We start from the raw sequence: 14,106 nt of genomic DNA on the forward strand, positions 1-14,106 counted from the left end.
CATTGTGATTCATTGACTTAGCAACACTGTACCAACCTTTAGTATGATCAAACACTGTGACCACATGTGTGTTTGCTTTGACAGCTTCCTCTTTAATGAATTTTATTGAAACATCATTGAACAGTTGTTCAGATTGTAATACTGAACTCCATTTGAAACGTCTGATCTCAAACAACGCCCCTAGACTAAAATAGGTTGCTTGCACTAAAGCAGTTATTGGTAGGTTTCCGATGCCTTTGAAGACAGAGTTTATTGATTCCACGAGATTTGTTGTCAAGTGGCTTCATCGTTGACCGTTGTCGTATGTCATAATCCACTTCTCCAATGGAATATTGTCAACCCACCTTATTGCATCCACGTTTGACAATCAGATGTCTTTGCGGTAGTGTTTGAAGGAAGGTTCTATTAATACATATCCTACGTTGACAATTTGATCTCCCATATGAAATTTTGAGCAATATGTCTAATGCAATAGACATGTGTCAAAGGAGGATCCTATCAACCATTATCAATGTTTTTATAGGCACTTACAATTGATGGGCATTTTAATCGGACAGATCATTAATTTTCTTGTCAATTATTTTGTATTTTAACTTTATATAATAATATTATTAATTATTTTTCATTTACCTTTTTATTTTAATTATATATAAATATAATATAAAAAAAAAAAAATAATAATCAAAGCATGCACCACGATCAATGGCGCAAAACCAATATAATAACAAAACTAAATTAAACTAAGCAACTTATAATCTAAAAGGTTCTAAAATAGTTAATAGAAAATTGACAACATAACAAAACTCACTAAAGCATTAAACTTTTAACTCCTTGAATCCCTTTTCATACATCTGATCAAGTATATGGGTAATTGTAAGATAAATAACTTTACATCACATAAAAATAACATACCCAACTCATCTCGAAAAACAATCTAAACTCAAATGTACACGAGACTCATATTGTATCTAATGATGTTTTCAAGTCTCAACATATAAGTATATAATTTTATCCAGCAATGAACTGTTTTGTGTAAACTCGGTGTCGTCGCTCTCTCGCGTAAACAACCCAAAGGATCATCGACAGCATTACGCCACCAGAAACTGTTACTAGTCCAATGTAAATCCATCGACTGTTTTTGCGCAAGCCGGGACAATAATCTCTGCTTATGTCGGTGAATGTTTTACGGACAAAAGTGCAGTCTTGTAGCTCAATCAAGAATGGGACATAATGATATAAGGCATAGCTTACATTGACAGCAGATTCGATTTGGGCAGAAATGCCCGGGGTCATTCGACCAGGCGTCGCGCAAATGCCTGCAGGAGAAACCTCACATATATAATTCTTCCAAACCTGGATGAAACAAAAGCGTAAACGTTACACGCGTTATATTATATCAGGGGCGTGCAGAAGTTTGAATTGAAGTCATAAAAAAGTGTCTTACCTGAGTAGCATTGTCAAGTGCAACTTCGTTGGGACCGCATTGTCGAACAGTGAGGTCGGTGTTATAAGGATTGCACAGAACAGGCATGAGGGGTCCCGATTGATTGTAATACACAGCTCCAGCTTGAGGTGGGTGGTTTCGGTTTGTGACACCGTTAATGACTTTGTCAACCAATAAAACTAGTTGGCTCGTAACGTCCCTGCTTTGTAACAATGTTTGTTGCGCAGTTGCATTGTCCACGCATGGAAGAATTTCATCCAATGCGGTATGTGAAGTTGGGTTCTGAACCCACTCGTCCATGGAAACACATGAATCCCCAACAACACTAGTGAAAATATACGACAAGAATACAGAGTGAGTCTTGCATTGTTTTGCAATGAATCATAAGTGATTATTTTAGCAATGAATGACATCAAATGAAAAGCAAGAACTTACTTGTGAAGAAAAAGAAATACACCACATAGTATAAATGTGCCGGCAACAAGAAACCATCCGACAAATACCAAACTGCGGCAATTGGAAACACATCACTTACAAACTGCTAGGATGAAAAAAAGAAAAATAGACAAACCGATTTATTCATTCAACTTACAAGTATACAAGACCTTGCATCCCTAATATTGAAAATACTGCAAAGAAAATAGACCACAGCGAGAAAATGAGACACCGGTAATTCTAGAAAAATCTAAAACAAAGCAAGAAAATAAAAAACATGTAATCCGAGGGAAAAAAACACTTACAGAATCCGAGAAAAGCAAGAAAGAGCATAACAGCAGCAAGAATAACTAGAGCCAATCTCCTACAGTTCACAAAAGAAATAGTTAGAAAAAAAAACATATTAAAAAAATTCAAAACCGAAGATTTTTCAATAGAAACTCACATTCCATCTAAGCCATCCTGTATTTTCTTCGAATTTTCATGAGTTTTGTTGGAGAGTTCCACAGAAGCTGCATTAATTTTTGTTTTTATATTTTCTATGTTCTTCTGAACATCAGACGGTAAAACAACAGCATCGACTCCAATATTCTTAGCCGCACCAAGATAATCTGACACGTTCCTGAGGTTTTCAGCAGTGAAGTCAGCTTGACTCACAATATATTCCAGCGTATTCGAGGTGCTCCCATGAAACTTTCCTTGAGCAGTGTAAAGTACAATACATCCACCTCTAACAAAATCAAACCACACAAAATTAAGAAACCCCGAACAATGAAAGAACAGCAAGATGAGAAATAAGAGAGAAACAATACATTGCTGCAAGGGTGAAGAGGATTAGGAGGATCAAGGACAAAGCATAGGCCACACGTGAATAGCCATAAGGCTGTCTTGGACAACAGCAGTAACACAAGCATATGAAGGATAAAGAAAGCCCAAAAATCACAAACCAAACTGCAGCAATAATAAAGAATGGGACTGCAGTAAAAACAACAGACTGCACAAAAAAAAAAACATCATGTTAGCGAAACATTAGTATTTCCAAAGGATCTAAAAAACAACAGAACACAAAACACAGATATGGTTCTAAACAAGGTTTTAAAAAACAGTCTGATAAACAAAAACGGCCGCAACAAAACAATATTGAAACGTGCTGATACCGATAATCACTTTTTTTATGACAAAGAACAAACTGTGATCAATTCACACCGCGACGACCGCAATCTATGTTGCAACACCTATACCGGCCGAAATCGTGAAAGCCGTTGCAACACCTATACAGACCGAAATCAGGAAAGCTTTTATGTGACTACTGCAAAACCTTTACAGACCGAAATCAGGAAAGCTTTTATGTGACTACTGCAAAACCTATACAGACCGAAATCAGGAAAGCTTTTATGTGACTACTGCAAAACCTATACAGACCGAAATCACAAAAGCCTTTATGTGACCGCAACGCAACAGCGATTGTTATTTAAAAACCTTGGTTCTAAATTGCGGTTGCAGATGCACCTGAGATATTGTCAAGGTTTTAAAAAAGTGGTTTGTTTCTTGGAAAACAGCCACGACAAGACAGTATCGAAAGATGGAGTTACTGATAGTGTTAAAGAACAAATTGTGATTTATGGCTGTTATTTAAAACCTTGGATATTGTTACATAGCACTGTAAAACCTTAGCAATTGTATTTGCAGACAACAATTTAGAACAAAACAGGGAAAAAAACAAGATAAAAAACAGTAATAAGAAGCTGTATGAGGGATTATGATTATAGATAGAGACTAACAGCAATGTAATGTTGATCGCTGATATTCCAACCACCTTTGTAAAGGTTGAAATGATCAAGAGGGTCCTTTCTTGTAGTCCTTTCTTGAGCCAATATCAAAGACGCGTTAGGCAAAACAGCAGCTTCCGCCATAGATCTCCTCGTTTTCCATGGTAACACCTGAGCATCAACCTCAACACCATCTGAAAAAACACGTAACCGTTGGAAAATTGACATCAGAGAGAGAGAGAGAGAGAGGAGAAGAAAAACGAAAGAGACGTACCTGGAATATGTTCGGAATGAAAAGGAGAGGTTTTAGCGTTGGTGGAGAGAGAGAGTAAGAGAAAGAAGAGAAGGAAGAGAAAAGAACATTGTGAGGATGTGAGAGAAAGCATAATGGGGTTGGGGTTTTTGAGGATGTGATTTAAGGTTTTATGTTTTATGTTTTTTCTTGCGGTTACCCCAGAGTTTTTGATATTGGAGAGAAAAACAGAGGAAAAGAGTTGTTGGTGGAAGAGGAAGAGAGAGAGAATGTGAGGAATTAGATGGAGAGATTTTCGGCATTTGATTCACATATTTACACTTTGTGAGTTGTGAGAAACAAGACACTTCGTTGGATCCATTTGTATTTCCTTTCGTAGGCCCTCTATATAGCCTTTCTCCATAATTGGAATTCTTTTTTACTAAAATACCCTTCTTGCGTTTTTAAGTGAGTCAGTTAAAAATTACTTACTTTGATGATTTTATTTTTTTACTCTTATTTTTTTTGGGTGAATTCATTTTTTTCAATTAAAATTTTAAAATAATTTGTTTTAAATAGTTATCGGAATAATCACATTTCATGAAGTATGCGTCAGTCAGACTGACGTATCTATTTTTCATTGAATATAGGCGTCAATGGTCTGGGCGCATCCATTGAAAAATTGTATTCATTGACGTCACATGCAATGGCGAATGCATGTGAAGGCGCCACATGCAATGATGCATGCATGTGTAGGTCATATGAAGGTGCCACATGCATAGTGGTTCTATGTGTGCGCCAATGCATTTGGCTACTGCTCCACCACTCATCTATTATAGATACAACACTCCCTCCCATAATTTTTCACACAACTTTTTACCCTCTCCTTCCATTTTCCTTCAATATCCTTCAATTTTTTTTTAAAACGTTTGCATATTCATACATGTGTCCTTATATTCACAAGAGAAATGTCGATTTAATCTTTTCAGCAGTGCAACCTCCGATGAAGATCCGACTTTGGAATGTAGATTCGTTCGAACATCTTAACAGGACGTTGAACCGTTGATTAGATGGAGACGTTGCAGATGGTGAAAGGATCGAAATAATTCAATGGCTTGATACGACGTTCAACCAAAATGGAGAATTTCGTTTCTTGGTGGATATTAAAACTGACGAGACGTTCACAGGATGATGTATACTTCTCACAAAATTGTTTTGATGGTTGTAATCGCATTGTTATGTTGTTTATGTGTTGTATTTGTTTGTGATGGTATTTTATTTATTGTAGTTTCTTGTGTTGTTTAATTATTGTATTTGTTCTGCTTATCATATGAAAAGAATGTTATTTTTAATATAAAGCAAAAGAGTTACAATTAAAATTATCTTGTTGTGTTTGTTCCAACACTGGGACAGTTAGCACGATTATGATCAGGCTGCCGACATGAACTACATAATCTAACCATTTTGTTCGTCGTACTCATTTCGGTTCAAATACGGGTACTGTTTGGGAGGTCCTTTTTCTTTCTTTGCATTATTTCATTGTGCTAGAGAATGTCCCCTTGATATGTAAGCCAGTAATCCTCTTTTGCTACCACTAAAAAGCTAATTTTATAAATATTACAAAAGTTTATGACTTTGTAAAAGTCGGATAGTAAGTTGGAAGGATCCCGTTGAACCTTTGAACATGTTGTTATAACATGGGAGTAGAGCATACGAAAGGCTTGGAACTTTCTGTAGTCGCACCAATCTCTATCTAGTTCCACTCAATAGTGTCCCATATGCAACAAAGTAAGTTTATATTAATTCTTATATTTATTAGACTTTATACTACAACTAAATGTAACTAATATATTTCCAATCTTTTCAATCTAGGTGGTCAGTTAAGGGGATGAACTACAACAGATGTCCCAAACACATTGTAGTAGTCTATCGCAATCTTTTAAACCATATTGGATGAGACGATGCATTACTACTAAGCAACTCTACTTTTGATTTTAAAAAAATATCCAATTACATATCCTTTAATCATGTCAAATTATTATGCAGTTTATCTGGAGACCATATATGGGTCTTGATCACCAGGTTAACTGTGATGCTGATGCAATTTGGATAGCAAATACACCAATCATCTGGTTCACTATTGTGGAGATGCACTAGAGTGGCCGTGTAAAACTGAAGTTCGGCATGCAATAACAAATTCCAGAACCTCCGGCGTGTTTGGGAGATTGGCATCAGTAAAGAGACGACGACCAATGGGATTATTCTGATTGAAGAGATTTCGCAAAAGAGATGTGTCGTCATTAGAGGAATCGACGGACACGTCTTAAACGTACCAGTCATACATGGTGCTAGACCAACTCAACATTATATGGCATGGTTTAGGTTGGTTACAACGCCACAGTTTGTGTCTGAGCCAATGTATTTGATTTATCCACACCAACGAGCTTCATCATCGACGCCCAACAACAAATCCTCGCCCAAGAATAATGTTAACCCACTCAAACCCAACGATCAACCTCACACCATCACCCTATCATATACATCCAACCTCGCAACCGATTCATGTCACATACTCAAACTCAAAACTAGGAATCAAACTCTAACCACTAACAATCATACGTAGCCACCACATATGTCTATAGCCCGGGTAATTCATACGATTCAACCTCATGTCATCGTAGCCCCCCACTTATGAACACACAAATATCTCATCGCCACAACACCTAACCATTATTTGGCTTTAGTACACCACAGGAATCATTGTTTCATTTCCAAAACGATTCAATTTCCCAATTCGGATAACCATACCGTCCATAAACCGTCCAACTACAACAACATGAGCACCGAACTCAATTGCGGAAGCACCGTTGGCGACACCCTTCAATTATTAGGGAGAAATGGTGACAAATCTATCAAATATCACTGAACCTTCCACCAGACCTTCAAACCATCCACCATTGCATCATGTCAGCACTCAAAGACCCCAAACACCTCAGAGAAATTGTGGGAGACCTCGAAGGCTGGCTAACGCACCTAGATGTGGAACAGGGGGGCGTTTCAATCGGGCGGATCGTTGATTTTCTTGTCAATTGTTATGTATTTTAACTTTATATTATAATATTAATAATTATTTTTCATTTGCCTATTTAATTTAATTATTTATAAGTATAAAATATAAAATTTCAAAAAAATATAATTTTACATAGAACATGCGTCACATGCATTGGCACATACACATGATGTATTATATGCATGCGTCAATGCAATTGGCTTCATTGCATGCATGCGCCCAAGCCATTGACGCCACTGTTCAATAGAAAAATAGATGCGTCAGTTCAACTGGCGCATGCTTCATGAAAGATGGTTATTTCCGTAAATATTTTGAAAAATAAATTATTTTAAAATTTTAATTAAAAAAAATGATTATTTTAAATAAAAAACTCTCTTTGGGTTATTAATATTATTATTCATTTTTTAGTAAGTTATTTATTGTTGATTTAATTGTAGTTTTGATTTTTACTATATTTATTGGTTTATGAAATTGATATTTCTTTTTTTAAATCCATTATGGTTGATTCCTTCATCAAACTCATCGACTAAAGATGGTAATATGTTATCTTTTAAATGATGTAATATAGAAATAAATGAAGTAGAATATTTAAATGTAATAAATTTAATTTTGAAAAATAATTATTTTTTAGATTAAATTTGAAGATATTAAAGAATTTTTAAAATAATTTTATGTGTATTGATCATTTCACATCATCAAATAAAATGTTATATTAAAGAACATATGTCAAATCATTTTTTAAATTTAAATATTTAAAGGGGTCAAAATTGAAGCATATTAAAATAAATTGATAAATTTCGTAAATAGGTAAAAATAAAAGATCAAAAATTAAAATTTAGTTTAGATTTCATTGGTTGTAATGCAAGGGCATTCAATGGTAGAATTTCATTTATTTACCTTTAAATAGTGAAATTTTGGCAACTAGACTATTAGGCTAAAAAATAAAAAATTGCAATTAATTTTTATTTTTGAGAAAAACTTTTTGAAGTTATTTATTTATCAAATTAAAATAGAAATAGTCTTCCATAGTTTGATGATCCTCATTTGTGACGTGTTGCACTAATCTTTTACCATAACATCAGGCATAACTCTACAACCACTCTTGCATACTGTTTGGTGAGTCGCATCTAAAATGGGTAGCAGAATCAGATAAAGAGATTTTGAAAGTTTCAAGAGACTTTCTAGAAATAAATCATGCTCTAACGCTCTAAAACACCGATAGACTCCCATATCAATGAGAAAAGATGGAAGAAAGTATAGATCATTGTTAAGCCTTCAAATAATGACATACTAACTTAAAAACTTGAATGAAGGCCCGTCAAATAAGGTGGAGTTAGGACGGTGTCACCCAAAGATGTCGTAAGATTGAACTTCCCACAGACACATCATCCTTTCTAGTTCATAAAAAACAGTGTGACCCTTCATTTCTATCATTTCCAAGCATTTTATTCTTAAATTTTATTTGTTTCAATTTTGTCTTAATTCAAATATTATTCAAAGTTTTGTGACCCTTACTTCATTTTATCTTCATTTATTAAAGTATGAGAAAAATGATTGAATTTCAAATTAGTTACTCATCAAGTAGTATTGTAGTAAAGCTTGTATATGACCATTTTTTACTATAAATTCCAATTTCGTTGCTTATTAATTTGTGTTGAGATGTTGGTCACGAGTTCAATCCATGGCAGCAATATGATATTTATAAATCAACAATTAAAAAAAAATACTTCCTCTAACTCTTATTATAAAAAAACACTTTTTAGATACATTGAATAATCTTATATAAAAAATGGGAAGAAAAAAATATCTTTTAAAAAGTTGGTTGTTTTAAAACTTGTGATTATTCATAATTTTTTATTGCATGCCTCATTCTAATTTTCCTTATTTTTTTCTTTGCTTCTTTGTTTTCTTTACTTTTTCCTTTCATTTCCAATTTTTTGAGTATTTATTATTTAATTATTTTTTTTATGTGATTGAATTTGATTTTTTGAACGAACTAAAAAGAGTAATTGAGTAGAAAAGGATAATAATATGCATTATAAGAAAAACAGATTTTATTATAAACATGTGATAGTTATTTTTAATTTGTGATTAATCATGTCAGGTTCAAGTGGTGATGTTAGTCCTCATCCAATATAAGTTAATTGATTGTTGGAAATTTTTATAACTCAAATGAGAGATATGATTGGAGAAGAAATAGATGCAATACATGTGAGACTTGACTAATTAAAAAACTATAAAATAACATTGATGAAGAAGAAATATTAATGTGAAGTGGAGAAGGAAGGCCTAGAGGAAGGTTAAGTGGAATAAAAATTAAAAATTGAAATTTTTAAGAAAAAAATGATAGAGAAATTATTTAGAGTGTGAAACAAAAATTGAACAATTTTTTTTATTATAACACTTATATTAATGTTTAAAAAGTGTATGGTTCTGTCATTAAATTTACATAATATACCTTAATATGATGGAATTAAATTGTTAAAGAAATGAGGAGGTATGGAGAACCCATCATTAACCCTTGGAAGAAGATGAAAATAATTTAGAGAAGAAGATTTGTGCCTTCATGTTACCATAGAGACTTGCACTATAAATTATAAAGGTCCATTCAAGATTCTAAAAATGTCTATGAATATCCCAAGGAGATGGAGGTTGCAAAAATAAGAAACAATATGGAGGAAGATAATGAAGCAGCCATGGCTAGATCTCTTCATGGTCTAAACTATGACATAAGTTACAAAGTAAAGTTATATCACTATGTGGAAGTAGATCATTTGATGCCTTAAAGCTATCAAGGTAGAACAACAACTCAAAATAAAGATCTAAGGAAAGAGAAACACTAACATTTTAAATTCTAAAAAATGAAAGGACAAAACAAAGAAGAAAGGTGTTTTATCATTTAAGGAATTCACAATTGAAAACAAAGGTAAATCTATAATACATTCTTCAAGTGTTTTGACTAACAAAAGTGTTAAGTGTTTTAAGTGTCAAGTCTAAGGACACATTGCATCTCAATATCCAATAAAGATATGTTTATGGAGGAAGATGAAGTAATTTTTGAAGAGAATAATTAGAATTATGATGAGGAGTTTGAAGATGAGGGAGAATAAATATCTAGTGAAGAGCTACCCATAGTTAGAAGAATGTTGGGAAGGCAAATCAAAAAGGATGATACAAATCTAAGTGAAAACTTTGTTCACACAATATGCCTAGTGCAAGAAAAGATATGTTCTTTAACTATTAATGGAGGAAGTTGTACTAATGTTTCTAGCACACATTTAGTAAATAAACTTAATTTGGAAACAAAAATTCACCATAAGCCTTATAAACTTCAATGTCTTAATGATGATTTAGAAATGCTTGTTAAGAAACAAGTTGAGGTTTGTTTTAAAATTGAAAAATATGGGGATGTGGTGTTGTGTGATGTAGTACCAATGGAAGTTAATCATTCTTAAAGACTATGTGGAAAAACTGATGACCATATCTTTCAGATCATGAATAAAGAGTTATCAAGTTTTCACGTAGGTATAAATATTAAGATTAATATTTATATTGGATTGACTCACCATGAGAATATTCTATAAAATATTATGAAAGTGTCATAAATTATTCTCATAATAATAGTGATGTATATCACCATTCGACCTGAAACCAATGTGAATCCTAAATGTGGAATTGAGTACTTTATTATCGTTCAAACATTGTCTGTAACAAGATGACCACAAAGATGAGTGATGAGTACTCCATAAATTATGTTGAAGGACATAACTAACTTAGATGGAATTTTTCCATCCTACATAACAGGAAAAATGTGTCAAATATTGAATTGGACAAGGGAAACACAATATATGTCTTGTGTTCAATATAAACACAGGAGAAAAAGAGTAATTATACACATAATCATTATCACAAAAAAGTTTCATCAACTCACATGACATTTTTGTAACTTGTGTAGATGTGATGTGTCGTTAGAACCACTTATTATTTATTATATTAAATGTATGATTTAATATAATTGTCAACGCTACAATAACCTATAGAGTCACACACATAAGAATAGGTTGCTAAAATATTAAATAAATAAGTGAAACTTATTTGGTGGTGTGGTCTTGCAATGCACTAGCGTTAATTAGAAAAATATGGTACACCATAAGGTACGGTGAGTTTAAGTGTAATAAGGTGAATTATACTTATGTGAGCTTGTTTATTTTGTATTTTACACAAGTGACTCTATAAATAAAACCCTTGATTGAAGTAAATAAATTTTGATCAAATTTGTTTTAGAAATCCTATCGAACCTAAAATAACATACCTTATCTCCCTTGAGTCTTCATTTGAATCAACCAACATTATAACTGAAGATATTTTGTTCGTGTGAATTGAGTACATCTGTTGTCTTTTATGCAGTTCTTATGATCATTTTCTGAAATCAACTTCAAAGTTTCATCACTACAAGAGGTAATCATTCAATATCTGATAATAAACACCCATAAGTATCCACCAAAGGGAAAGTTTTATTTATTCAATGTGTCTTTCTTGTAATTTTCCTTCAAATACCCGAAGAAATCACATAAGTCATGTTATCTGATTAAAGTAAAGAAGTGTGAAGAGTGTGAAGGCCCGAGCAAGAAAGTGGAGAGAAGAAAAAGAAACAGTTTACCAGTATATATACTTCAAATTAAAGTAAGAATGTGAAAGAAATGGAGATTCAAATGATGTCAATCAAAATATTTACTTGACCGCGTACAAGCCAATAACAAATTATTATCTCATTAATGTTACAACCACTACGCCAAAAACTGGAATAGACAGCGCCCCTTAGAGGGCGCTTTATTACAAAAGCGCACTCTAAAGTGAAGAGAAAAAATAAGGAGCGAACAACTGGAATAGACAGCGCACTTTAGAGGGCGCTTTTGTAATAAAGCGCCCTCTAAGGTGAAGCGAAAAAATAAGGAGGAGATAGAGGGACAACAATACAGGGCGCTTTTTAGAAAGCGCCCTCTAAGGTTACCCTTAGAGGGCGCTTTTAAAAAAGCGCTCTATAAGTCCATGTGCATTTCCAGTTTATAAAGCGCTTTTGGAAAGCCTTAGAGAGCGCTTTTAGAAGCGCCCTCTTAGGCCCCCTTTAGAGGGCGCTTTTGTAACAAAGCGCCCTCTAAAGTGAAGCCAAAAAAAATGGAGGGACAACAATAGAGGGCGCTTTTGTGAAAGCGCCCTCTAAGGTTACCCTTAGAGGGCGCTTTTGAAAAAGCGCTCTCTAAGTCCATGTACATTTCCAGTTTATAAAGCGCTTCTGGAAAGCCTTAGAGAGCGCTTTCATAAGTGTAACACCCTTCTACCCAAACGACATATTTAAATAGATTATCAGAGTACAACATGTAGAAGAGTTTACATTTCTTACAACATAACACTTATCGCATCACAACATAAAACATATTATTTATTTTATTAAAACTTCGCAGCGGACAACAACACAAATATTATCATTCATCATATAACAATTCATAATAATGTTTCAACATTATCTCAACAAAGCATCTCAACATATTAGTCATCATAAACAACGTAAATAATAACCAATTATCTATCGAATCCCATAACCCCGGTGTCACATGACCAGAGCATTTGACTCGACTCTGTAGAATAACTCTACACTTATTCTTCAAACCTCAACAATAGCTACTCCTCTTTATCTGCACATTGCTCATCATAGATGAACATAAACACATGCAGAAGGGGTGAGAATTACATTATTAAATAATAATATAACGACAGAAATATAAACATAAATATATTTCACATATGCCAACATAGCTCACCATAATCATCATAATCAACATACTCATGAACATCAACAAAACAACATATCAAATGCAATGCACACACCCATGCATGACTCAACACGACTCGGTATACCCATTTTGTGACCAACTACAGGATCACCACTCCCAGATTCATCACCATAGAATCCGAGTTCCCCGCAAGGAACCAAGCCTCTCAACAAGCCCGGAGTCAACAACATCATTGGAACTCAGTCCGTTCATCACTAGGCATCGGCCTTTCATGAATGCATGCACACCAAACATGCATCATAATCAACATAGCAACAACAGCATCATATAGTCATGTTATCATCATCATTAATAGCATGACATACAACTCAACAAAACAACAACAACATTACAACGATATCACATCGTTACATAACACATTTATAACTAAACACGTAAATTCAACATCTCATCATCATAAACACCTCATACACAATCATATAATCACTGTTAATTGTTTATAATACAATTACAGCGACTTACTAAGAGTCTCGCAACTCAACGTACTCAAAAACTCACCAACATTAGCTTCACAGCACAGTTCGCGCCGCCAACATAGGGACGCGCCGCGAACTCCTCCATTACTTCAGGACGCGCCGCGAACGAAGGATCGCGTCGCGAACAATTAATTCGCTTCAGTACGCGCCGCGCAGCAGGGTTCGCGCCGCGAACGATGCGTTACAAAACTCCTCTGAATCCTGCCCAGTTCGCGCCGCGAACTGGTCTTCGCGCCGCGAATCGCGCGCGAACAGAAGCCATCTGCTACGGAAACCAGCGCAGCTTTGCTTCTCTACTCGCCATAACTCATACCCCACAGCTAACAACCCAATATCAACATTTAACAGTCATATATACACAACATACTTCGATTATAATGCATATAACTCAACAAAACTCACAGATCGGAGAATTTCCATCAAAACCCCAACTTTCCCAATTTCCCTAAAATCCCCAAAATCCATCAACAATCCAACATATATCATGAATTTGCTCGCATATTATCGTTTAATAAGGTTCAGACCCCTTACCTCTTTGGATTGAAGGAAGTTCTGAGCAATCTTTGGCCTTTTCCTCTTCCTTCTCTTTCTCTTCAGCGTTTCTCCCTTTCTCTGACTCTGAGGCAAAAATACGTGAAAAACACTCTGAGTTCTCACTTTGGCCTCTTTTATCCAATTCCACTTTTACCCTTCCACTCTTCATATTCCATTTATTTTATTTATTTAATTATTATTAAAATAAATAACATCTATAATAATAATAATTCCCAATATTATTTAATAATTCATTTTACCTTCAAATAATCATATTAAAATAATATTTAAATT

At 34.1% G+C, this 14,106-nt stretch overlaps 1 protein-coding gene across 1 annotated transcript; it reads right to left on the bottom strand.

Annotated features, from left to right (window-relative positions):
• Positions 1 to 808: 808 nt before the first annotated feature.
• LOC127083535 (uncharacterized) lies at positions 809 to 4,269 on the bottom strand. The gene is made up of 9 exons (XM_051023877.1): positions 3,923 to 4,269; positions 3,661 to 3,842; positions 2,692 to 2,873; positions 2,325 to 2,609; positions 2,185 to 2,243; positions 2,037 to 2,073; positions 1,880 to 1,951; positions 1,445 to 1,769; positions 809 to 1,353 (listed from the first exon to the last, which is right to left on the bottom strand). The coding sequence occupies exons 1-9, from the start codon at positions 4,032 to 4,034 to the stop codon at positions 1,009 to 1,011; spliced, it is 1,599 nt and encodes a 532-aa protein (XP_050879834.1). The 5' UTR covers positions 4,035 to 4,269; the 3' UTR covers positions 809 to 1,008.
• Between the last annotated feature and the right edge of the window lie 9,837 nt (positions 4,270 to 14,106).

The sequence above is a fragment of the Lathyrus oleraceus genome, chromosome 1 (genome assembly GCF_024323335.1).
Source record: "Lathyrus oleraceus cultivar Zhongwan6 chromosome 1, CAAS_Psat_ZW6_1.0, whole genome shotgun sequence".
Classification (NCBI taxonomy): domain Eukaryota; kingdom Viridiplantae; phylum Streptophyta; class Magnoliopsida; order Fabales; family Fabaceae; genus Lathyrus; species Lathyrus oleraceus.

Excerpts from the sequence above, each read along its gene's own strand:
- LOC127083535 (XM_051023877.1), bottom strand. The coding sequence starts at position 4,034 with ATGCTTTCTCTCACATCCTCACAATGTTCTTTTCTCTTCCTTCTCTTC. Across the intron at positions 2,874-3,660 it reads GCGATCAACATTACATTGCT|TCTGTTGTTTTTACTGCAGT; the intron begins GTTAGTCTCTAT and ends TTTTTTGTGCAG. Across the intron at positions 2,074-2,184 it reads TCTTGCTTTTCTCGGATTCT|TATTTTCAATATTAGGGATG; the intron begins GTAAGTGTTTTT and ends TTTTCTTTGCAG.